This window comes from Harpegnathos saltator, unplaced genomic scaffold, assembly GCF_003227715.2.
Source record: "Harpegnathos saltator strain DR-91 unplaced genomic scaffold, Hsal_v8.6 scaffold636, whole genome shotgun sequence".
Lineage (NCBI taxonomy): Eukaryota > Metazoa > Arthropoda > Insecta > Hymenoptera > Formicidae > Harpegnathos > Harpegnathos saltator.
Window position 1 is genome coordinate 131,570 of NW_020230467.1, and position 27,472 is coordinate 159,041.

Below are 27,472 nucleotides of genomic sequence, written 5' to 3' on the forward strand. Positions count from 1 at the left end.
TTCCCGGCCCGCGGAAATGCAAATGCTCCCCCCCCCCGTTTGAGCTCTGAAACGCGGGGAAAAAATTAATTTAAGCAAAATTCCGGCTTAATTCCCGTCTAGCGGAGCGCCGCGCCGGGCTCGTGTATGCGTCTCTCCGCTCGTGCGATCTCTAACAAAATGAAGTCGAACGACACCGTCGAGACTCCGCTCGTGCCTCTCTCTGTCTCTGTCTCGCTCTCCCTCTCGACGTCTCCTACCGTCGCCGTCTATATCTGTGTGAAGAGACTGGAGGCCCGCAAGCGGTAAATTAATTCGAACGACAAGCGCAGTCGGCGCTTCCACTCGCGCCGAATAAACATCAGGGCCAGAAGTTGACCAGACCGGGTGCCCATGCCGCGCTGGAGGACGCGCCATATCTGGGATCTACGTGCCCATTTCCTGTGGCCCGTATAACGTATTTGGCACCGATCCTCTCCGCCGCATCTGCATTGGACGTAGCCGGCGTTGCGCCGGACGGATTATAGCGGCGTATATCCCGTCGATCGCAAATTGCGCGATCCTATCTGGATCGACGAGGGTGTTTATCCCCGCTCGAGCTTTTCTTTCCTCCAGCCATCTCTGGCTGTCCGTCTGCCCGTGCGTTTATTCGTTCGTTCGCCCGTCATTGATAATCTCCGAAAGTCCTCGAGATTCCCCGAGAGTAGAAAAATTAATAGAGCTCTCTGGTAAGGGCCTGATTATGTTTCCTTAACGTTAATCGGGTCCTAGTAGGGATAGAAAGATAAGGGCCCTACAAGATGTGTAACAAATTATTTAATGGGTTCTTATAAGGCAATATTATGAGGGCCTTGTAAGGCAATATCAACCGGGACTTATGAGGAAATATTTTTATTATTGCTGGAGTAAAAATATTCGTTCTTTTCGCTCCAAGACATTTAGAATGTAATTTATTTACTTCTTTATAATCTTGTTAGTATACAGCGAGAATTTTTTATTTTAAAAATATAGCGTACTTTACAATAAAATATAGCATTTTCTACACATAAAAATCCTGCTACTGTTTTCATTAAAGTTTGCTGCATTTCAAAACGAAGGCAATATTAGAAAAATCCTTGGAAGAGATTAATGAATATGGCAACTAATAAAACTAATAAAATTTGTTTTTAATCGCGGTATAATTAAAAAATCTTTAAAAGAACCAGATGGAACGTACCTACTAAAACAATACTAAAGTATGACAATTTTATTACACGATTCAAATCTTAATAATTTTCTATAACAAAATTCGATTTTTTATATCTCAAGTATCTTTAAAAAATCCTGCTAAGGCCTACATCAGTTTTCCATGTTAAAACGTTATTTCGTAAAATCTAAAGCATTCCTAAAATATCCTTCTAAGGGTCTTCTCAGTTTTTTTCTATTAAAGCCTTATTTATTAAATCTAAAGCATAAATCCTTCCAAGGCCTTCATTAATTTTTCTTATCAAAGCCTTGTTTCATAAAATCTAAGGTCTCCCTAAAAAATTCACCTCCTGATGTGATAATAATGAGACATCCCTTTTTAGGGCATCCTATTTTCAACCTTATCTTCATGGGCCTTATGCTTCATGAAGATGGGTCCTAACAAACTTTTGCTCGGGATCTTTCCGACAGCCGTGTTGCAAATATTCTAATAATGTGCACAGGTTGTTCCATTGTGAAAAAAATTTTTGACAATTTTCCCTTACAAGGATGTTCGGAAATGCCATTGTTTTAATCATTTTTTGATCTCTCGCTCTCTTTCTCTCTTCTTGTGTGCTCTGCGTCTCGTATATTTCTCTTCCCGCTCTGCTTCTTCCTTTGCTCCAGTCATATTTACTATACTGGAGGGACGGTTCACATAAATAAATGAATAAATAAATTATTTACAAGGACTTGTCAATTTTCAACGTATCTCTTTGAAGCCCTAAGCCTCAGCATGAAATTCTCTTAAGCAGTAAAGTCCACTCGAGGGATTAATCGAGGAAAATAACTTTGCTTATCCATTGGTCCATTCTCGATATTTCTTCTGAGAAAAAGTTACACATTTTCGTTAAAAAGTATCGCTATACAAATAGCAAACACGATTTACGAATTACGCATTCCTCATAACTTTTTTTTTAATATTAATACTGTCGACAAGCTTGAAGAAGAGAGAGAGAGAGAGAGAGAGAGAGAGAGAGAGAGAGAGAGAGAGGGGGGGGGATCTCGACAGGGGGTTGCGGAAATTTCGTGAATTCGTTCGCAACGCTGCTGCGTTATCGAGCTGCGTTGTCTTGCGCTTGTCGCGGCGAGGTTAAATGGCGTGGCCTGATTGCAACGGCAGATTACCGTAGGCTAACTGCGCCCGTGGATTATAATCTAAACAAGGTGTATCATTAATTTTAGTACGTGTGGTGGGTGCCTCTCAGTGCCAATAAACATCAGAGACAGCGGCCGGGCCCGCGGCAGTGCAGCTCCTGACGCACTTTGGGCGCCGGCACATTCGAGATATACGTCCGCCAGTCCGTGTAATATATTTAGTATCACACGGGTATCCGCCGCAGATGTTGCCGTCGCGCGGTCCACGGCTCGGACTTTGGGTCAAGCGTCCGTTCATTATTTCACAACTAGCTCATGTTAATTTCGAACGAATGCGAGCTTGAATATTTCGTGCGCGCGCTCCGCTGAGGGCGCTCTTCCGGGCGATTTAGGGGCAGCTTTTGGCTGCGACGCGCCGTCGACTCGGCGCGGATATATCAAGCCGGCCGGTGCGAAATTAACGAATTTTCGGCGCATCGCGAAGCGCCGCCGGCGTCCCCGGATCCTTCGCTCGATTATTCGATCGGGAAAAGTCGCCGCTCTCCGCTGGCGTCGTCGACGAACCTTTCCCCTGCGGTCGCACGTGGAAATGCGGGTAATTACATAGGAAAGCTTGCACACGCATCTTGCTTCTCTTTTGCTCAAGGCTGTGTTACAAAGGGTGGAAATTCCGAATTACCCGTGCTTTAAAATACGCGGGGGTCGCGAGTGGTTTGTATCAGGGGTGTGATCTAGGTTTGGAGGTTTCTTTTCTCAAAAACTGATTTCCTTAACCCTTTAACGCCTACTGGTAACTATAGTTACCAGAAACGCCTTTAAGAATCCATGACTTAGTCGAGAAAGGAGATATTTTCGTTTTCTTTGCACCACCGTAAAGATGAATTCTTCTTCTAAAAAGTGGTATATAGATTGTATTAGTATTCGGTTTAGTCTGGATTTTAGCTCAGTTTTAATGATAACATGTTTCGTCAAATTCCAAGTAGGCATAGTTAGCATTGTTACTGACATCTAGAAGTGCACTGTAAATGAATAGATTGGTATCTGTTATAATTTTATATATTTTATGTATTTGGAAGCTTTTTCAGATGCAAAACTCAGATGTGAAATTAAAAGAATACAGAAATTCAAAATGGCGAATCCAATATGGTGGACACGAAAATAAAAAGATCAACCTATTTTCGTGAAACCTACAGTTGACCTACAGTTTTTCATGCGGTGAAAAATGAAGGGACGATTGACTATCTAAATGGTGATCTATAAGATATTCTTCTGAAATAGTAAGCTTGATGCTTTGAATGATAAACTTCGCTCACAAATACAGTAAAGTTTCAGCTCAAAAATGTCAAGCTGACTATCAGAGTTATGTCGTATAGATTACGCTTCATTTTTTTCTGTATAGGTTGTTCATTTCGTATACGCTTTTAGGATCCGAGTCATATTTACCAATAAACAAAAAACAAGCGATAAAAAGAACCAATATAAAATTCTCATATTTCTTTTGGTTATCGCTACTTATAGTCTCAGTTCAAAAAAACCCAAATTTTATTCTTAAAACACTAATAAAAACGTCGGGCATTAAAGGGTTAAACAAGATAATGAACAAATATCTTAATCAAAACATTTTCCTTCTTTTTCTACAACCTTTTCCCATCTTCCTGGCAAGAGATAGATTCCACGACGATAAAAAGATTCTTCTTTGGAGTTGATTCAATTTTCAATAAATTTTCGTACTTGTTCGAAGTTATGAAAATGTGTATTTTCTAGAGCATGTCGCATCAACCGGAACAAAGTGATAATCGGATGGAGCAATGTCTGGAGAATACGCGGAGTGCGCTAAGGCTTGTCATTCCAGCTCTAACAGCGTTTGCTTCATTAATAATGCAACATGAGGTCGAGTGATGTCGCGAAGAAGGACTTCATTTTGCGTCGTTTACTCGCAATCGACGATCGTTTTTGGTCCAATGCTCGCTTCAGTTTGTATAATTGTTGTCAATAACTGCGGTGACAGTTTCATTCGGATTTAATAGTTCATAATACACAATACCTTCTTGATCCCGCCAAATACACAGCCGCGATACCTTTGAATAGTGAATATTGCGTATCGATGTGGATGTTGCTGGTTGGTCTGGATCAACCCATGACTTTTTTCGTTTGGGATTATCGAAATAGATCCACTTTTCATCCCCAGTAACAATTCGATACAAAGAACTCTTCATTTTTTGTCTTCATTTTTGGCGATCAGCGAAATGCAAATGTTCAACCTGTTCGCAATGGCATTTTCCGATAATTGATGTGGAATCCATTTTCCTTCTTTGTGAATCTTTCCCATATCATGTAAACGTTTAGTAACTGTTGTACGATCAATATTTAATGCTCTGGCAAATTCTGAACTGGATTGTGCTGGATTTTCGTCCAATAATGCTTGCAAATCTGCATTTTCAAGCTTTTTTGCTTGTCTCGAGCGACCTTTGTCGTTAACATTGAAATCACCACTTTTACATCGTCTAAACCAACATTTACGTGTCCTAATTGATGGAGCAACATCATCATAAGTTTGTATCAGAATTCTATGACTTGGAGCCGTCGTTTTCTTCTGATTAAAAAAACAAAAGCAACGCATGTCGAAAATGCTCCTTAGGAAACTTCACTTTTAAGACTGTATTAACACGATTTCTATCGCGTCTATTGTTAATAAATGACTAAATATCATGGATTAATATTAAAGTATTACGAAAGAATAGCTGTGATTAGAATGTCTTCGACAAAACTGATATTATCTTACTATACTATCTTTCGCAAAATCCTTAAAACTAAATCACATTCCTAATAAAATATTGAAGGATCGCAGTTTTGTCGTTCGGTGTGCTGAAAAGTTGCTATCATTTCGTTCTCTTGTTCTGTTTTTCCTCATCTACGTTGCTTGTGTTCACACATGAGCTAATTTTTGAAATCGCATCTTGAAGGACCACCACCAGGAGACTTCCACGCAGGCTTTCAGTTGAGATGTGCAACGAAATTCGTTGCACATCAAAGAAATATTTTAACACCAAGTTGGTGTTAAGCCCAAGCGTCTTTGCGTAAGAATCCTTCATTCTCTCCTTTTCCAGGAGAATCTTTCATTTTAGAGTACATAGGACGGTCTCTCATTAATTTATCAAGACGAAGGAGCATTTTCGACAGGCTCTTTTTCTCGTGAACTGAAATATATTTCAAGAGACCGCCGCGCGTAAATGTGAAAAATACACAAACAAAGAAAAGCATACGTTCGGAGCAACAGATCGTTAATGAAAAATTGCCGAGCTTAAAAAAGAAATGATACATCTCAGAAATTACACGCAGCCTCCGCCACAGTTGCAAAATAAAGATTTCTCGGGGCTTCACTTTTTACAACATGCAACATCAGAATCAAAGAAATGCGAAATATGCAATTTTTTTTATATAATTAGCCAAGTATGTTTCTCTCCAACGCGTTGCGCTATTTGAGGGAGGAAAAGCTGCTCGCGTTCACCGGCGCTTTGTAACGATTTAAAAGCGCAGTGCATTCGTCTGGCGGACGAGAAGGGAGAAAGAAAACATCACGATTTTCCGCGGGGACGGAAGCCGTATTGGTTTACGCGGCTCCAGCACGGGCGATTTACCGGGCGTATCACTTAATTTCGCAACGGCTTAATAATTGACGGTTGGATAATCGATGGTTACGCGCGATGGAATATGGTGCGCGGGTATCTATCGGTGGAATTATGTCAAGATCGAGTACGGCCGAGGTTAAATCGGATTTATAGCATCGGGCCGATTGTACGAGCGGTTAATCGGTACATCAATCACGGAAAAAGGAAAGAGCAATTACCTCGCGTTGCGCGCAAGCTATTAAGTTTTTATCACGATGTTCTTTAGCTACCGAGAGTAGCTACTCGGGATCAAAGCCTAATGTATGTACACGTCGGTTCATTCGCGGCGGGATTCAATCGTTATCACTTACTATCGATTTAACCGGCGACATACTTAATCTCTTGACTACCGCGGCGACATACGCCCGTCCCGGCTGAGATTCAGTGGTACATTATTGCGTATATTTATTCGCTTGAAAAATCACTAGGTCTAGCAGTTAATTTTTCCCGATGAAATTTGCACACAGTTCGGAGGAAATTTTGAAATTGAAATTGAAAATCCTCCCGCTCTTTTGCGGTTTTAAGTGTTGACATTTAACTCCTCGAAATGACACGTGGTTTAGTGGTTCGATGCACATAACCTCAAATAATCAGAATGTGTTCACGATGGCTATTAATAGAGAACATGTTCGATACGCGATGTATTTCGTACTTCACTTAACCCTTTGAGGCATAGTAGTAAGTATACTTGCTACCTGTTTATTCTCACATTTTCATGAAATATTTCATATTTGAGGGATTCTTCTTCTTCGGGTTCTTTGCGTTTTTTAGCTTCTTATATGATATGGGAACATGCATGGAAGGTTGAAAAGTGTTTTGTACAAGTTGTCCATTTATTATAAATAAACAAAGTGTGAAAAATATACATTTTTACAGAAAAAAATAATTTTCCACGAACTATGAATGAATTTTTTGCAAAAAATCGAGATTTGAGGGCTTCTTGGGTCGCTGATTACGAATCTGAGGTCCGAATTCTAAAATTTCCCGCCATCTTGAATTTGCTATCTTTAATTTTGAAAATCTGATAACAGATTTGTAATCAGCGACCCCAAAAACCCCACAATATCCATTGTCATCGAAATTATCGCGATTTTTCATATTTGTGGCCGCCATCTCGGATCCGCCATCTTGAATTTCGAAAATCTGATAACGGATTCGTTATCAGCGACCCCAGAAATACCGCCATATATAAATTTTCATGTGATTCGGATTTTCTGAAAAATACGTGCCTCAAAGGGTTAAACAAAGACGCTTTTGAAATAGCCAAAATGGTTTGAACGTTTTCGAAGCGGTGATTTTGGTCTTCGCGACCAACTGCGTCCCGATCGGCCAAAAAGATTTGAAGACGAGGAGTTGCAAAATGTACTGAATGAAAATACGGCACAAACACAACAAGAACTTGCGTAAAAGCTGGGAGTAAGCCAGAAAGTTATTATCTTTCCCAGGACTCTTGAGTCCTCGTGTGATGCGATAAATCTGTATTTTGTGCATTTTGCGCGACAAGTTGCTATTAAGAAATGAAATTTACGCAATCATTAAAAGCCTGCTCTAGAAAAGGACGATTGAACGGACTTGATAAAACTGATGACATTTTTGAGAAACAACTGAACTCCTCTCGAAATATTCCGTCTAAAATTCCGAAATTTATTATTACAATTTTGGATGTTGAATTAAGAATGTTAAATTCCTCTAGGAATTTCTCTCTGATATCCCCGGAACTAGTCATTATTTGTTCATCTAAAGATATGTTATTGAGACAGATAAATTTACGTCTTTCTTCAGGAAGACTCTCGAGCTGCCCAGATTGCAATTATTTCCTTTTATCCGCATCTCGCACATAGCGCGCACAATAAGCTATTATTAAGAAACGACGACTGCCGCCGGTCATTAGAAAGTATATTCGAGAGAGAAGAGGTGTGAATAGGCTCGATAAAATATCACGGCATTCTTGACGAATGGCAGACGAATGGCTTCTCCCCGAAGAGAGGACTGCGCTTAACACGCTGACGACATTCGACTGCTTCTTCCAGCACTCGCCTGAGGGAAGTCGCTTGACACGCGAGAGCAGCGTTCAATTCCTCCGTCCGCCATTCACTCGGGAGCGGCGTGGATTTGATAAACGCTATGGCGCTCGCTATTTAGACTCGCCGTGCGCGCTGCACAACGCGGAATATCGCGCGCAATAAATCGCGACGCCGCACGGGGGTGAAATATTCGCAAAAAACGCGATCGCGTCTCCTCTATTTACTGCTATCGGATAAACATTCGGGCAAGAATCTGACAGGTCGGACGTCGGATGGCGTCGCGCTTCCGTAGCGAAGTGGCATACTCGAACTGCACTTTATTTATTTCCCGGAGCCGCGCGCGCGCGTTGTTGGCACGATGCCCCCGTTGCATCTGCGTTATTGCTCGTTGTCGGGCACAACAGATTTCGTATCGGACACCCTTCGCAATGTATCGACTGCCGCGTCAATCGCAATGAGCGTGGCCGATTTAATGGACCAGGGATGATATATGCAGCAGAAGCTCGCTGCTCTCAAATCGCGAGCGCATCTCCGGCGCGCTTAATTGTTGCGGATGTTTCTCACCCGCGAGCTCCCTCCTCCCGCCCCTGCGCAGTGTTTCGGTTGTCTGGAGTTAACCTTCTGTGACGTCATGTAACTTGGAAGTCACGTACCGATGTGTCGATATTTTTAAGTCGAATTATACAAAGTGTTTGAAAAGAAGGGTTAAGGGCAGACGGTACTTACTTAGGAAATGAAGAAAAAAGCTTCCGGATAAGCGCGTGGGTCGAAAAATGTGTGTCGTCGACGTTGTGGACAATTATTTATTTTCATTTTAAAGCGAATGACCCACTCACTTCCGGCGCTTGCAAAGTTTACAGAAGATTTTCTACGTGTCTTCCGCCTATTTCTGCACCTCGAATATCTTTGAACCATCGAATTGTGAACTCTTTCAAAAATTCCCGGTTTTGTTTCAACTATTTGACAGGCATTCTGCGTTCTCCGATGTAATTCGTCCAACATTTAAGGAGGTCCTTCGGATTGAAAGATGGATTGGACTCCTCATGACCTCCTCGCTCTCCTGATTCAAATCCTCCGTACTTTTTTTATGAGGATTTCTTAGGAGCATGGTGTACTCTTTACCGATAAATGACACGGACGAATTACATCGGAGAATACAAAATGTCTGTCGAGTAAAACAAAGCCGAGAATTTTTGAAAAAGTTCGCAATTCAATTTTTTGAAATGAAAAATTAATTTTTTATTTTCTTTTTTTAAATAAAATCTTCTTTAAATAAAATTGTGAATTAACTGTTAACTTATATCTGTAAAAATTATCAATATAATAATATATAATAATTGTTAAAATTATTTGTTAATTTATATTTTATTCTAGAGATTAACATTTCACGTCGCAAAATTTTTTTCACACTCACGAAAAAAGAATTGAATTATAAAGGATCAACTCGCGTTCTCCCTCGCTCGTTACTCTCGTTTACTCTCGAGTTGCTCTCGCGACTTCGCGAGAGTTGACTGGATCCGCCTGGTTCGATCGAGACATCTTGCCGTGTAATATTGCAAGCTCCAAGGTTTTCGAAGGTAATTGAAGCCCAGAGTGTTAATAAACTCTAATCTCTCCTTCTCCTTCTCTCTTGGTCTCTACGCTCGACCACCGCGACAATCAGTCGCGAGAACGAGCAAGAATCGAGAAATGTCCGCCGACGAATTTCAACGAAGAAAGAACAAGACGCACAGAGGCAGCCGCGGTAGCCCCGGAAGCTATTCTCGGAACTCTCGAGAACTCTCCGTGCGCGCGCGTAAGAGAGAAAAGAGAGAGAGAGAGAGAGAGAGAGCTATTTCGAAACTCCGTCCGCCGGAGTGCACCTCCGCGAAAACCTCCGTCGTGCCTTAAACGTTCACGCTTAAGTGCATAAAATATAGCCGAAAATGCGAATGGCGTGTCTCTCGTGGCTCTCTTTCTCGCGAAAGAAATCCTCCATTTCACTCGCGCGCGCGCGCGCTCCGGTTCCCTCCGCGAGGCGAGCACTTCGGCGGAAGTTCCCTCTCGGGCCAAAGTTGAAGTCACTCACCGATTGGCACGTTGACAGCGAAGAGAACGACAAGGGCGCGATGGCAGAGCATTGTGCGCTGCGGTGAGAAAGAGAGAGCCGAGAGAATCGTCCGTCTCGATGGCGGCTCGCAGGCTGCTCCCTTTATCTACTTAACCCCGTCATCTTCTGCGCGTTCCTCCGTTTCCGGTGCTCTGACGCATAGCATGCCTGAAACAATCGCGGAGTTCGATCATTTGCTCGATCGGCCAGTCGTCGCGCACCGTTGTTCGCCGGAACGACCGCTTTATCGTCCGTTTCCAGCGAACGAACTTTCGGGCTCGTCACCGCGGAGCTTTGCATCTCTCTCTCTCTCTCTCTCTCTCTCTCTCTCTCAGCGTCGCCGTCGCGCGCGCGCGCTCTCCGCGTCCCTCTCCGCTCGAGCGTATCGCTTCGCTTCGTGACTCTCATTGATCGTATCGGCGATGAACTTCGCCGAGAGGGGGAGAGAGAGAGAGAGAGAGAGAGAGAGAGAGAGAGAACCGCGCTGCCGTTAATTTCACCGTCTCCGAATAAAAAATTACCTCGGCGTTCTCTTCGCGCGCCATTACGGTCTCACCGCGCGGTTACCGATCGTCGCGATCGCTTCTTCGCGCACGAGAGAGTCGGACGTTCGCGCGCCCCGTCGACGAAGAGACGACGTTGATTGTCGTCGGCGATTCGTCGGCTCGTTTCACTCGGTCGTACTTGCATCGCGTGGCTCAATGTGCCTAGCGTACTACTTTGATCGTGACGATGACGACGATGAAAACTTTGATCGGTGCTTACTCTCTGAAGACGTGAACTTAAGTGCCACGAAGATATAAATGTAAGATAACGTAGAGATGAAGTATCAGGTGATAAGTCTGATGGAATAACGCGCGAATCAGCGAGGAGTTTCAACGGAGGACACTCCGTGTAAGTTTGGTTTTTATCGGAACTTTTGTTGTACGCTGACGGGTGATTTTCGTCGAAGATAACGACGAGACGAGTCAGGTAAATGAGGAGAATTGTATAAAGATAATCCGCAAAAGACGAGGTTGTATATATAGGGTGTCCCATTTTAAGTGTCGTCGGCACGTATCTCGAAAAATATAAAAGATACGGACAAACGTTTCAGACCAAAGCTGTTTGGTTTGGTTTGAAGGGGACAGCGATATTATTTTGCTTACAAATGGCGCCATTTTCGAGAAATTCCCTCAACATCACTTTTCTTAAACGGAAGCCCCAATTTGTTATTGCGTCATCTTCTCCTACCAATTAATTCGAACAACTTTTGTCTGTAAATTTTTTTATTTGCCTGATACTTTCTGAAATATTAAAAAAAAACTTGATGAGTTTTTTCAATATCTAGCTGACAATATCTCGCTAACTATTTGTCGGAAGAAAAAGTGGCAGACCTTTTTACTCTAATTCTGTCTGAAGAATATATTGTTACAATAGTGCCCTAACTTCAGTTAACTTTTCGGTAACTTGATAATTTGGAAATTTCCACAGGTCAGTTTTTCCGTATCTTTTATTTTTATCGAGATATTTACCTGCGGCATTTAAAATGGGACACTCTGTATAGCATGAAAGATAATGTATGATTTATTATAATGTAATTCATTACGATATAAGATGCGAATCGTAAGTTTCTCTCATTTTCGAGATTACCGGCCCCAAGCTGTCTACCTAAATATATTTCAGAGTGATAAGAGAAACATTTTAGATAAAAGACATTTCAGAGGTTAGATTTCACGAATTAATGATACCACGGTGATGATTCATCTCATGTCCGTATTGAATTTTCATTAATGATTACGTTTCTTCTACACTTGTTCATTGCCTCGCACATACAGGGTGACCCATTCTAAGGGCCCGCCTAAAATATTCCGAGACAAATGCATTGTTCCTCCGACCAAACACATTGTTTGCTCGGTCTTAAGGGGACAATAAAACAACGACCTTGTGTGCAGACTTTTATCTGAAACATTTTGTCGAGCAATGTACTTCTTCGGGGATATTTCAGGTGGGTATCTACAATGTATCACCCTGTCTATATCGCTGTTGGCCTTATCTCCTATAATTCTGGATGTCGCGGAAAGAAAAGAGACGTGCTCCGCGGATCTGTTCCTCTTTTTGCCCCCCTCCCTTCCCCCGTCAAAGGAGCACGCGTGCGAGCCCGAAAGCGCACGTCTCGCTTTAGCATCGCGTTAATACAGTTTCATGTTCGATGAAGCTCAAATAACGTCACTCCCATTAACCGCGCCATTACGATACTATTTTACGGCGGGCGTTTTACAAAGTAATAAACGTCGCGCTAAATTTAATTACGCCGCCGTCGCAATTTTGATAAGTGGGGCACCTCTGTCAGTCGGAATAAGTTATTTTCGCGAATTTATAAATTATCATGAGCGCTCGCTAGAATTTACGGGGGGTAGGCGAGAGAGAGAGAGAGAGAGAGAGAGAGAGAGAGAGAGAGAGAGAGAGAGAGAGAGAGCGCGACTACGAGAATGCAAATAGCGCGTTTGTCACGTTTATGTAAGTACGTTGTCGCGTATATTCGGCGATAAATTGCTTCTAATGCATTTCCGCTTCAGACGATTTCTGTCGCCGCGAGTGAAATTAATCACGCGTGTCCGTCGTCCATTATTTTACGAGTCGCGCGCGCGCGCGCGCGCGCTACACACTCGGCGTGTTACACGCTCGGCGAAGTCGGCGATTTTATAAATCCCGCGGACACGCGCCGTAAGTTCCGCGCGCGCGCGCGTTTGTTACACGCCGCGAGCGAGCGCGCTGATACGGCCGGCGATGATTCGCGACGTGCTTCCGTTCATTATGCACGTGGCCGTTAAGCGGCGATAAACCGCCATTAATGCGACGCGGTTCTCGCTCGCTGGAAAATCCGGTCGTCGATCGCCATGAAATAATCAGAGCGCAACGTCCGGGACAATCGTCGATTGTCGTGTATTAATGACTGCGGGCGCGATGATTAAAATCGCAATTAAATGCACGTGCCGTAAGCGACGTCTCGGCGCTTATCCTCGATTTACGGCGCGGCGCGGACTTGTGGAACGGACGCGTGCGAGGCTTGAACGAAGCGCGGAAGATGTTACTCTTCTACGTATCGTAAGGATGACGCCAGGATTGGTGAGAAACATGTTTAAGATGAAAACGCACAGAAACGTTACGTGTTTTTTGTTTAAAACTGTTTTTACGTTTTAAACATGTTTCAAACGTATAAGGGCACTTGATTTTAGTACCGTTTGAATATTTGGCTTTTGATGCGGTTTGGAGCGGTCGGTGTTTTAATAAGAAAACTTTGTTCCTAGGAATTCATGAAAGATAATTTATTTTGCTGAACCACCGATTGTGTTCCGAGCCGCATCAAAAGAGAGTTTTCAAATTATTTCATTTAAATAAATTATGACATGTGTATATATATATGTATAAAATGTGATTTATTAAGTAAATATAGATATAATTTATAGAGGAGAAAGTGGTATTATGGCCACTCTCAATATCTGCGTTATTAGATAGCGCATTCCAATGATTATTTGCGGAATCATTTGTTTAGTAGTTCTCCGTTAGCGCAGTGACGCTAATATATCAATGCACAATAGCTAGCACTTTTTTTAACGCATTTTTATTTTCGAGCAATTCGAAATGTTTTTCACGGTACATTTTAGCATTTAATTTGACATGTTTCCTCATTATTTTTGAACTCGAGCGTGTTATCACACGAATATATGTGCAATTGAGTATTTTGTTTGTTACTTGACACTTTACATTCGGCTGTACACTTTCAAGTTATGCAAAGTTAAACGAAATAGCATAACATTTTGCTAACGTGGCCCCGTAAGAATGCTGACAAATCCTTTTTCGAGATTTTTATACCAAAGTAATTGTTTGATAAGTCGATTCTAATATGCAGTCCATTGTTGCATTTATGTTTATACTGCTGTCTTTCTAACAGGTTGTATTTTCTAGCAAATAAATCAATATCCATATTAAAAATTCGCAATTGTATTTATTATTATTCCCTTTTTAAGAGTTTAATTTGAATAAATATATAATTTCGTAACTAGATGCTTTGTATTATTTTAAACAAAATCAATTTTTTGTATCAGTTTTAGTGGAAGGCCACATTACTATCCCATTTTCTCCCCGACCCATTATGTTGTGTTGCCACATTTTTATAAATTCGGATTTTATAACATCCGAAGCAATAAACATTACATAAATTTGAGTCTATAATCGACACTGTGACAAATGTAATCACTCAGTTCTCACTTTAAAATACTGATTATTGACAAAGTTATTGTACAAAATGTGAATGGGGGGCCATACAATACTACCTTCTCCTCTACATATAATAATTATCTTTTTTAATAATTGTTTTAACAATTGTTTTAATTGTTTTAATAATTGCTGTTAATAATTATAATTTAATAATATATACATTTGCGTTGTATTGTATAATGTGCAAGTACATCGAAAAAGAATATATTTTGTAAGAAGATCAAATTTATATCATCAATAATTTCACGTCCAAAATTTATATTAAACGCTTAAAAACATATTTGAAAGTACGTATATGTAAAATTATCGAATGTTTAAAACAAGCCAATCCTGGATAAAATGTTTTATAAATAACATCCTAAATAATAAACATTACGTAAATTTGAGTCTATAATCGATTAAACAACACTGTGACAAATATAATCACTCAGTTCTCACTCAAAAATATTGATTATTGACAAAATTATTGTACGAAATGTGGAGGGCCATATAATACAATCTTCTCCTCTACATGTAATGATTAGTTTTTTTTTAATAAGCATGCAATAATGTATTTGCGTTGTGTTGTATAATGTGCAAGAATATGGAAAAATATACATATTGTGTGAAAAGATCAAATTTATAGAATAAAGTAAAATAAAAATTTTCGCCCCTCTCTCGTGACTCGACTCGAGCTATCGCGGTTTCTGAACGCGGCCGAATCGCGAATCTCGTCCAGGCTGATCCTGCCGCGATTATTCGGCGCTGCGATCGGCTGTATCGCGGCCGGCGTAATGAAATTCACACGCGTTACGGAGCACCGCGAGGCTGCATTATGCACGGCTATGAAAGTATGAGCAACTTTCCAGCCACGCTTTCGCTCCATAGGATGAGCCTGACTTTAGGTGCTTCCTCATAGTGTCCAAGCGCTTGTGAATTCTTGCGAATAACCGATAAACTTTGCAGGGAACAGTCGGTATCCTGCGGGCGAAATTTTCGAGCGTCTCATCCCCCTGGATAAATAACAAGTGTGAACACGCACAAAATTGAAATAAATAATTAACGAGTGACCGCTGACTGCACGTTGCACGTGAGCAGGAAACTCTCTTTACTGGGACATCACGGAACGACGAGCTGTCAAGATACCGTCGAGCGTCTGCTTTCAAATCACTTCCGCTTTCGGCATTGATCAGCAGCCGCGCGGCTGGAAACGGATGCGGCTGATCGACAATCTTTGCTGGCCTGTCCACCTATTTCTATCAACGTCCGTTACCAGGTACGTAAATATGAAACCGGAATTTTTATATAGAAAATACACGTTTATTGTATGAAAATGACAAAAAATATTTGATTCGAAGTATTGCCCATCGCTAGCTATACATTTTTCCCACCTGTTTGACAATTTGTGGATGCCACGCCAAAAAAACTGTTGCTCTTTTGAGGCAAACCAGTCATCGAGCCATTTTCGTACATTTTCGTAAGAGGTGAAGCGCTGCTCAGCAAGTGCGTGTCCCATGCAGTGCGTGTCGATGCAAATAAGTAGTAATCGGACGGAGCCAAGTCTAGTGAGTAAGCCGCATGCGAAAGTATTTCCCAACTAAACGCCTCAATCGTTTCCTCGACCAGTTTGGCTGTGTGTGATGGTGCATTATCATGAAGCAAAATCACTTTGTGTTGCCTTTTTTGATATTCTGATCGTTTTTCACGCAAAGCTTGATTCGAATCGATCATTTGTTGTCGGTAGCGTTCAGTATGAACAGTTTCGCCAGGTTTTAGCAGCTCATAATAGATCACACCCTTCTGATCCTATCAAACACAGAGCATTGTCTTCCGTCCATAGCGATTTGGCCTTGCAATCGATGTTGATGGTTCGCCTGGAGTTACCTGGATGATCCTTTACGCTTAGGATTCTCAAAATATATCCACTTTTCATCGCCAGTCACAATTCGATGGAGAAATGACTTTCTCTTGTACCTGGCGATCAGCATTTCGCAAGTGGTTTTTCGGTTTTCCTGCTGTCTTTCATTCAGTTCATGTGGAACCCATTTTCCCATCTTCTGGATCTTTCCCATGGCTTTCAAACGTATGGAGACGGCTTCTCGTGTCACATTTAATTGATCCGCGAGTTGTTGTTGCGTTTCAGCGTCATCCTCATCCAACAATGCTTGCAATTCGCAGTCTTCAAACTTTTTCGGTGGTCTTCCACATTTCTCACGTAAAAATCGCCACGTTTGAATTTTTTAAACCACTCAAAGCACTGTGATTTACCAAGAGCTCACCGTAAGCTTCGACAAGCATTCGATGCGATTCTGCAGCAGTTTTCTTCAAACGGTAACAGAAAATCAATGCTGTCCGCGAATCGTAGCTTCCAGGCACAAAATTCGACATGTTCAATGCTATTACAAACTATGCTGTTGCATGAAACTTGTATTGTTGTGAGTTGAAAATCTTTGTCAGCTGTCACCAAATGGAAATGGCGCCAATGACGCGGTTTGACGGTAACTACATTGACAGCTAGGGCCATCTATGGGCAAATTCCGGTTTCATATTTACAGACCTGGTAAACCTTAACTCGAGCTTCAACTCCATTCAGACTTAAAGTCGGATTAAGTCAACGTCGACAGAAACGGGCATTAGTCGGACAAGCTAATACGGTACTTCCTCATTGTGCGAATGTTAACATCTTCCAGGAAAATTCCCCATCGTGCAGCAGTGCACGCAGACACCTAAATCGAGAGACACCCTGTATATTTATAGACAGAACCCGCTCCTCCTCCCCCCCTTCTCTCCCTCTCTCTCTCTCTCTCTCGTTCTCTCCTCCGACAAATTTCATTAATCGCAGCTCGACTCGCTCGTCGGCGCACAGGAATATCTCTCCGCGCTCGCGTTTCATAACCGTCTACTTGCCGTTCATCATCGTTTAATACCGCACATTAATCGAACTAAAACATACCGGGGCCGCCGTTCCATCGCGTTCCGTTTGTTTCCGTTTCATCAGCGAGCGAAGAATAATACGTTAACAATGAACGAGCGGGCAACTCGATTATCGACGCTTGCAAGTTTAAAGCAAACACACGATCCGAGTCGCGGCAGGGGGGAGGGGCGGAGGGACGCGCGGTTTCGCCGACGACGACGACGACGACGAGGTCGACGTCGACGTCGGGCAGGCCGAAGCGCGAGAGAGCTTCGCGAGGCCGCAGCTCGTTCGCGAGCAATCTGCGACGCGGCGACGCCAATGGCGGCCGCGGCGCGGCGAGTCGCGTCGGCTGGTGAAAAAAGTGGCCGATGGGGTTGACGTTAATTTGCATTCGCGCGTATATATGCGGCACACGCGCGCGTTATCTCGCAAAACGCCGCCACGCTAACACGCCGGCGCGCTTCCGGCGCGGGACGCGTCGATCGGCTTCTCGCGGAGCGTTCTTTCGCCCGAGGGCGAGAGAGAGAGAGAGAGAGAAAGGGCGAGAGGGAGGGCGCCCGTCCGGTGCTTCGTGTCGCGGCAAAATCGCGCGGCGTAATATTCACGACTGCAATACCGCGAGATTGCTCGTTGCGACGGCATGCGCGACGAAAGAAGAGAAATAAAATGAAGGGAGTTCAAGGCGGTTTGCTCTTGTCTCGGTCGGGTCGTTAATTAAGTGTCTCATCTCTCCTCCGTATCACGATACGATTAATTCCTTTTACCGCTGATCCTTTCGCCGCGGCCGCGAGTGTAAAACGCGGGGCGCTTCAAAGAGCGAGGAATATTCCGCCGATGCGAGCTCTCGAGAGAGCGGTATTTTCATGCGCGACGGAAAATTAACAGTTAGGGCATTTTTTGCTCGTTAATTAAGTATCGTCTCTCTCTATCTCTCTTTCTTTCTTTCTCTCTCTTGTAACGCGATTAATTTCACTTTTCGCCGGTTTTTCCGCCACTACGAGTGTGAGACGCGTTTTGAAGGAATGACGAGTATTCCGCTGGTGTGAGCTCCTCGGAGCGGTGAAAATATGCGCGAAGAATAGGTTACCGCTAGGAAATTTTCAAATAGTTCATGAAGTATCGTGTCTCTTTTGTACGGTACGCGATCGACTTTGCTTCTCGCGTCTGCTTTTTTTAGAGGTGCTTTTAGGGCAGAGAATGTTATGCGATGTAATGTACGCGTAATAATAACAAAATTTATAAGACTTGTGTATTGTGCGACCGGAATATACTCATACTGAAGCCAAAATTTATACATGCCAGTTAATAATAAATTAAATATGTTTTCCAATCTGATAGTATATATATATATTTACCATACATATAGGCAAATATTGGAGAAACGAAAAAAACAATATACCGATACATTTATTTTTCTGTTGGTATTTATAAAGAATTTAAAGAACCTTTCAAAATTTGTTAGGGGTTAAAGTGGTGCAAAATGTGAAAGGAAAAATATGTCCGTAAGTATGTGGGAATTTCTTTCCCCGCGTATTTTTCAGAGCTATTGACAAAGTCCGATACATTTCTGAAAAAATTACACTGCTACGTGCAACTCAATTTTTCCACCTCTCCAAACTTTTTCTATACTTTCTCGAAATTTTTCCTTTACCATACCATAACATGTTCACTGAGAAGGAAGGTTTTGTCGGGTTAAGAAAAACACCAGTAACCGCAACAAATGTGGGACAGCAAATGGCTCCGTTGTGGTAATAAATGATTTGTTGCTCTAACTAATAATTTTATAACGGGAACAAATTGCTATGTTAATCTAACAAATCATTTCTAATCATCATTCAAAACTTTTGGTTTGTTTGTAATACAGAAGATGAGCAAAGATTAGAAATTATGTGTAAGTAAATCAGAGTTGTATATTAATCCTTCTTCGCCAAATAAACACACAAATTTTCAAGTTATCAAATTAAAAGAGCCTCTAGATATGATCATGTCCAATCATTAATAACTTAATAACTATTGCGACTTTTGCAAATTGATACTTGACTTTTCTCCTCAGTTTGATCTGATTAATCTTCACAATTTTTTGTTTCCAAACGATCCCGGACACCCTGTATATCACGTTATTACGGCGTTACTATTCTTTTTACTAGAAGCTGTGCATCCAACAAGCATATACGATTTGCCTCTTCAGCAATGTATATTTGTTAAAATTATAAATAAAGAAAAATGATTGGTTGCAGTAACTGTTCGACTTGTTCCCCCCCGTTCAATTATCAAACAGCAAACCTTCATCAGTTGCGACGACAGAAATCTTTTCCTCAATGTCCTAACCGCGTAAGACCGCGTCATGCTATTTCCTCCGTTATTTACATCTTGGAGATCAAATCTTCCGCGTACATCGTCGTCGAACAGGTAAAGGTATGAGCGGACGGATAATAACGGTTACGAGTATAACTTCTGGATCGTTAATTGGCTATCGCCTCCTTCGCACGCAATGCGATACGATTAATTCCGCTTTCCGCTGATCCTTTCGCGAGTGCGAGCGCGGGACGCGCCTTCTGAGGGAGCGAAGGGGTTTATCGTGCCGATAAACGGCCGCACACACCGGGGATGTTACGTGCATAGATTACAGGATAAGCGAAGGGCGCTTTGATAAAGCTGGCGTGCGAGATAATGCGGCCGAGATAATTATTTTTCAGGTACGACTGTTGGTAAATCTTATTTCCTTTTCGTGATTAATTGGCGGGCCCGGGCCGCTGTGATAATGGACGCGGGAGATAGATACCGCGAGCGAGCGAGAGAGCGAGAGAGAGAGAGAGGGAAAGAGAGTGTGTGCGAGGGAGAATGAAAAACAGCTCACCGGAATAAATGTCGGCCGCGGGCCATCTTGATGCGCGTGAATGACGAGCGAGCTGATATACATGCAGATCGTTAGCGAGAAATTCTAATTATGAATTTTACTTACGCGTCGCATAATTTTCCCCTTATCTATGGAAAAGGGAGCTCTATCGATTCAACGAGTTACGGGGGTGGGAGCGGGGGAGGGGCAGGAGGGACACGAGTGTCAGAATATCGACCTCCGGCTCTCCAGCGAGAATACAACGGTTTCCGGGACGCAAGGCCGCGGAAGAGTCCTGATTCTCTCTGCCCCCCCCCCTCCCTCCCTGCCCCTCTGTAATAATCGTTCTCAGATACTTGTTGTATCGCAGCTCGTCCTACGCGCGTCGAGGGACACCATACTTGGAGACCTTATCGGCGAAGTAGCGACTTTCCTCGCGTCCCATCGGCCGCGCAGACTTACAGATGCTTTTACACGACGAAGGCTTACGTGCAAAGGTGAATTGGGTGCATTGTTCGGCGATTGTGAGCGAATCGAGAGGACGGTGAAATGTCTCAGAACGGACGCCTCGCGCTGTCAGTTGGCACGAATATTTGACCGACACAAAAGTGCCGCGGCTTGCACACGCCGGACGTGCACTCGCTTCGCTCGAGGAAATTTCAAGGGACATTGCTGCACCTTTAGATTTGGATTCAGAAGCTTGAAGAAAGCTTCTAAATCCAAATACACGTAAGCTCTGCGGAAAAGTTTCTGTTTTCATGCGTGCGGCTGCGTTTGCCATTAAATATGGTAAAACAAGGCAGCACGCATTTCTGTAAGATCTAAGATGCGCGGAAAGTCAGGTAATTCCAGAAGTTGCAACTATTAAGGTTCTTCTTCGGGGGACTTTCGCAGTGCGCATGCGCAAACGCGTGTGCAAGCGGATACGCGAAGTTCCCCGACGGGAGAATTTAGTTTTAGTCATTCTCGAAAGATACATTTTCCCGCGGGGCACAGGAATCGTTGCGCCACTCATCGAGGAAGAGTGGCGCAACTTTTAATCAGCCGACGGTACAAGAAACGTGGAAAGGGTATCGGCGTCGTGCCGCGACACGTCGTGCCCTTGACTCGAAAGTTTGATCCTATTTTCCATCTCAATATTCCATTTAATTCAGTACGAATTTAGTACCTTCAAGTCAATATAAAGTCAGCCCACTTTCGATTGTATTCAACGTTTCACTTCGCCGAGAAATCCTCTTAAGTAATATTTTAATTTTAGAACCCGGGGACTCTGATGTACAGGGTGTCCGAGATCGTTTGGAAAAGAAAAGTTGTGAAGATTGATCAGGTCAAAGTGAAAAGAAAAGTCAAGTACTATTTTGCAAAAATCGCAATAGAGTTATTAAGGTATCAATGATCGAAAGTGACCACATCTAAAGGCTCTTTTAATTGAAAATAAACTTGAAAATTTGCATACTTATTTGCAAAATGGTAAAGGATTTTTTCGGTTCAGGATGACTTAACCTAAAATTATGTGACGGTTATTGTGCCTAGCGACAGGTTTAAGATACAGAGTTTAAAGTTCAATATACTTATATCTATCGCTAGATACAATAGCCGTCACATAATTGTAGGTTAGGTCATTCTGAACAAAAATGTCCTTTATCATTTTACAAATAAGTACGCAAATTTTCGAGTTATCAATTAAAAGAACCTCTAGATGTGATCATTAATAACTATTGCGATTCTTGTAAAATATTGTTTGACTTCTTTTCTCAGTTTGATATGATTAATCTTCGTAATTTTTCGTTTCCAAAAGATCCTGGACACTCTGTACATGATTTCGTTGTCGATCAAAGATGTGCTCTTAAAAACCTACAAGTGACAAATTGCGCGTTTTCTGCCATTTCGAGATGCCGAGTAGGACTTCAGTTCCCGTACATTAATCAAATCTTCATTCATTCCTCCAGAATCCATAAATGTTGGACGCTTCAAACTGAAATTAAGACCAAAATTCCGACTCGGGTATCTTGATTTTATTTAACCTACGGCTCTGCTGAGAGCTGCTCCAAGTATCTACGAGTGACAAATTGCGCATTTTCTGCCGTTTGTAAGAGAGATGCTGTGTGCGTAAATAGAACTTTAGTTTCTATATAAATGAAACCTCTATTAATCCTCCAGAATCTATAAATGTTAGACGGCTCAAGTCAAAAATAGAAATTTTTATTCGGGTCAATGCTTCTATCGGATGTAATGTTTCGACGATTATCTCTCGAATTTCTTACTTCTCTCCTTAGGACATCTCTTTAATAGATGCACCAAGGAGAAATACAAGGGATGTACTAGGAAATCCCAAAATAACGGAATAACGAAATATCATGTCGGATAAAAGCACTGACTCGAGTCGCTCCTATTTCGCTCCTATTTTCAGCCTAAACTGCTTAATATTTATAGCTTACGGAGAATCAATGGAGGAGATTCCACTTATGTAGAAACTGAAATCCTAGCCTCTCTGCAACGTCTGCAACGGACGGAAAACGCGCAATTTGCCGCCGTGGCTCCTTTGAACCCGCAAGTATGTACCACGTTGACAAAAACATTATCTCCGCGTCGTCGCGAATTCGCGCACAAGAACACTAAAATCTGGGGCGCTCGAGGGGATGAGAGAGCAGGACACAAAGCAGGACGCAGCGGGCGAAAGTATGAAAGAGAAAATGATTAAATTCGAGGCCGCCATAGGACAGTCCTCGAGGTTCGGCTCGGCTCGGCTCGCACGGATGAGAAGCACCGATAAAAGCCACCTACGTGGCTACGGAATATGTAAGACACGCGCGCACATACGGGGCCACCCTGTCTCGTATACGGCGTGTAGGTCGGCGAATATTCGTGAATATTCAGCGGCGGCGGCGACGGCGACGGCGACGGCGACGGCGACGGCGACCTTCCCTGAGGCGGGTTTACGGCACTCGGCCTCGCTTTTACGAGTTTGTCAAGATGAAACGGCCTCTCGCGCCGAATCGGTATGTACCGTCTTGCTCGTGTCTCTCACGTCGCGCCGCCGACACGCACGGGGAAACGCTTTCTTTCTCGGCCGAGTGTCGAAGAGAAGCGGTCGGAATAAGAGAGGGACCACGAGGGCCTCTCTCGTTCCAACAAACGACGCGGCCCCGAAGATTTGCATCGGGGGCGCGAGCTGTAAGCGCGCGGGGCTTTCGAGGTCGGAGATGTAGGTTGAGATAGGTTAGTGTAATAACAGTTCGCGCTGACGGATGCGCTCATTGGCCGTACACGGAGCTTCAATGAAGCTTTAACATTTACCGGGCCGAAACCCACTGGTTTCCCCAATCGTTCTTATCTTGTCCGGACATAATGTAATGTAATGTGATATGATGTGACGTGATATGATATATGATACGTTACGTGATATACGTTAAGCTGTCAAGATGAAATATTAGCTAAATAATCAAGTCACGAAGCATGAAAGAAAAAAAAAAATGATTAATCGCCGAACGAATTATGGATGCCTTCGACGCGTATCATGTCCTTTTACTGCTCTAGAAGAAAGAAACAGCAATGGCGTGAGATGTATGTGAGATTATATTGTTAACAATTATTTTTAATAATTGTTAATATACAAATATTTGTTAGTAAAAAATTAATAAATTATTATCATAATAACGTTTTCTAGAAAAATTAATCTCTCGATTGCAATTATTTTACCATGCAGTTTTGATCGCGGAAATACTGATATTATAATAATTTGTTATAATGATATTCTGTATATATAATTTTTATCATTCAAGTTTATTGCAGCTTACAACTTTAAGAAAAAAATTATTAATCGCTGAAAAAATTATGAATGTTTTCGATGCGTATCATGTCCTTTTGCTGTTCTAAAAGAGAAAATAGCAATGGCGCGAGATGTATGTGAGATTACATTGTTAACAATTATTTTGTAATAATTGTTAATATACAAATATTTGTTAGTAAAAAATAAATAAATAATTATCATTAGCAATATTTTTTACAAAAATTAATCTCCCGACCGCATTTATTTTATCGTACAATTTTGATCGCAGAAACACTGATATTATAATATATTTATTATAATGATATTCTGTATATATAATTTTTATCACTCAAGTTTATCGCAGCTTACAACTTTAAAAAAAATTATTAATCGCTGAAAAAGTTATGAATGTTTTCGACGCTTATCATGTCCTTTTGCTGTTCTAAAAGAAGAAATAACAATGGTGCGAGATTATATTATTAACAATTATTTTTAACAATTGTTAATATATAAATATTTGTTAGTAAAAAATAAATAAATTATTATTATAGTAGCATTTCACACGAAAATTAATCTCCCGACTGCAATTATTTTACAATACAATTTTGATCGCGGAAATATTCTGATATTATAATATATTTATTACAATGATATTTTGTGTATATAATTTTTATCGTTTAATTTTATCGTAGCTTGCAACTTTCAACTTTACTCAGTCTTCGTGATGAAAAACGTTGGACATCAATAGAATTGATCATCGGCGTCGTAACTGGTGTGTCTTCTCTATTTAACAGTGATACTACTGACAGCCTAACAGTCGAGTTATTAAAAGTTATTATTTTTAATAATATTGCTACTGAATAAAGGAGATTTGCTCCAATTACGCCGCTGTATTGACCAATCTTGTCGACCCAACAGCATTTATTATTCCTTGCATACAATATATCTCATATGAATACGATATGATACGATATATCGCATATATGTGTATAGCAGATAAAATTACAAATTATAATTACGAGATGTGAATGTACGATCGGCAAGACTGGAAAGTGACTTCTGGCTCGGTGAATGCTGAAGCTTTGTTGAAGCTTCGGTGTATTATGTAGTTTGCCGATGTATCAGTGGAGTCGTGACAATTAGCTCAGAGCATATCTGTTCACGTGCATTTCAATGACACACACACACACACACGCGTGCGCGCGCATCCCGTTGAAATCCGGTTTACGCTGATTTCAATTTCTGCGACTCGCGGGCGATTGATGTTCGCGCAAGATTGACAACGACGTTTACATTAAACAGAAAGTTGGCTGAAACCCAAAATGATAATCCGCCGTTGCCGGCGCCTCCGTCGTTGGTGTTATTTCGCGGTTATAAGTTAGACAGCGCATCCCCGGGGTCATCAAATATTCGCCGAAGATACTCGCAACTACCGAACTTGTGTATCGCGCCGCCCGCATCAAATATTTCCCCGTCTCCCATTTGTGTTATTTCTCACGTCCGCCCGGCGATCGTACAAATTCACCGTGTCTCAACTTACGTTGCGCCACGAAGTTGCGGAATAACCGCGAGATTATGAGCCGCGCCTTGACCTCTTGTTCTCACGCGGTAGGACGAGTCGTCGCCGTCGTCTCGAAGAGAGCGAAAGAGAAGAGAGAGAAGAGAGAGAGAGAGAGAGAGAGAGAGAGAGCGCTCATCTGTCGCGTATTATTTATAGAAAGTGTCTGCCTCGTCTCGTCGGCGAGGTCGCAAGACGGGATCGATGCCGATAGTTCGTCGCCATATCTGAATTTAATTCGCTCGAAATAATTCCGCGTCGACTTTGCGATATTCGCCCGGCGGATCCTAATCGGCCTAATCTAATAAAACAAGGTGCGAGGTGCGGCAGGTCGCTTCTCTCTCTTTCTCTCCCTCCTTCTCTCTCTCTCTCTCTCTCTCTCTCTCCCTCTTTCACTCGTGGAAACACACCATCGGATTTGCCTGCGGCGAAGGGCGGCGCGGAGGAAGCCGGCTAAAATAAACTTGATAAATGACTTCTTTCGAAAGACGGCCTTGGCGGGGAGGGGGGAGCGGCTTCGGCCGCCGCTGAAAGGCTTAATCACGGAATTAATGAACACCGGCAACTTGCTCGCTACCGTGTCGCCTTATCGTAGATCATTATCGTTAGCCATGAAACGTCATGCTGCCGCAACGTAGCCGAGCGAGAGGCGTCTCCGTCGGGGCGGACGCGCGAGCGGGCCCGATAATTGCTAAAAAAATGACAGGGGACTCGGTGCTCTTAACGGCTGTCATCTGTCCTCATTAGCATCAAAAATACTGGCCCACTCGTCCCCTCCTCCCTCGCCCCTTGCACAAACGTCGATTTTTTGATGAATCGCGACGTGGTAGGCGATTGGAGCTTCATCGCACAGTAAAATCGCGCCTCTGATTCAAAATCACAAGCTATTAGAAATTGCAAGGAAGTATCGTTAAGTGCTTACATATAGAAACGGCTAAACAGAAAATAATCTTACATCTCACTCACATTTAAACGCTGTGCAAGCGTATAGTATTGATTCCGACGCGAACGTAGTTCATATTATTTTTTAACGCTATATTTAGTTGGTCCGCTCGAAGTCAATTCTTTTTCATTCACTTGTGAGAATTTTGTAGAGTGTAGTATTTAATGGCGTAGAACTGAGAAAGTAAACTTGAAATTATTCTAGACATTTTTATCTACGGCAACATCAAGGGAGTATGTGTGTTAATTTTCTCATTTTGTATGTGTGTGTGTGTATGTTTAATAAGCATTTTTATACATGTACGTGTTCACTTTTATTTTCTATATTTTGATTTAATAATTATGTTTTAAAATAGATTAAAGTCGTATTAATTATTATAATTGTTCAATATTTCATCCAACAGAATATAATAAAAATTTTATACTATACTGGTAGCAAGCTAGATTTGGCATGCAATAAAAAGGCGATATAATTCTTTGTTTTGCAAAGGTATATTTTTCGGAAATCTTGGAGAAAACCTCCTCATGACAAATGTTCTCTCATAGCAGACATTTCAAAGAACATCTCGCTGCGGCAGAGAGAGAGAGAGAGAGAGAGAGAGAGAGAGAATAAACCGATTTATTTATTATTGTATAAGTGAAACTGAATTCACTGAAACATCGCAGTGTTTCCCATCGAGCTCCCCAAGTTCGCTCGCGATTGGAAATCGCATTACGGCGATGTAAAGTCGCGCGCGATTCCAAATCCTCGCGATGCAAGACCACGACGCGGCGTCCCGCGTCCATCTGCGATTCTCAAGAAAGATCGCACCGCGACACGCAATTTCATAAATCACACATCCCCAGGCGGGGCTTGCTTGTATGTCCGTACCGATCGCTCCCGGCCGGCCGGTTTGGCGACGCGTTTTTAAGCGAGCCCCATTTGCCGGGCGTGCGGGCTCTGCGGCAGACAAAATGGATTATAGTTCTCTTCCCTGCCAGCCCTCTCGCCCTTGCTGATCGGAGGACACGCGAAGGGGTGAGAGGCATGTCGCTCTTCTCCGTTGCCTCGGTGGTCGTAACCGACGTCGACGTCCTCGTAGTCGTCGTAGTCGTCGTCGTCGTCGTCGTTCCACGGCGTGCGAGGAAG

General features: G+C 42.4%; 1 protein-coding gene across 1 annotated transcript in view; it reads right to left on the bottom strand.

Annotated features, from left to right (window-relative positions):
- LOC105186930 (lachesin) overlaps positions 1-27,472 on the bottom strand; it is a 302,984-nt gene that overhangs the window by 113,053 nt on the left and 162,459 nt on the right. Inside the window, exon 2 of the mRNA XM_025304681.1 lies at positions 10,062-10,250. Within this exon, the coding sequence (XP_025160466.1) occupies positions 10,062-10,113 (52 nt within the window). The 5' untranslated portion in view covers positions 10,114-10,250. The remainder of the gene's footprint in view (positions 1-10,061; positions 10,251-27,472) is intronic.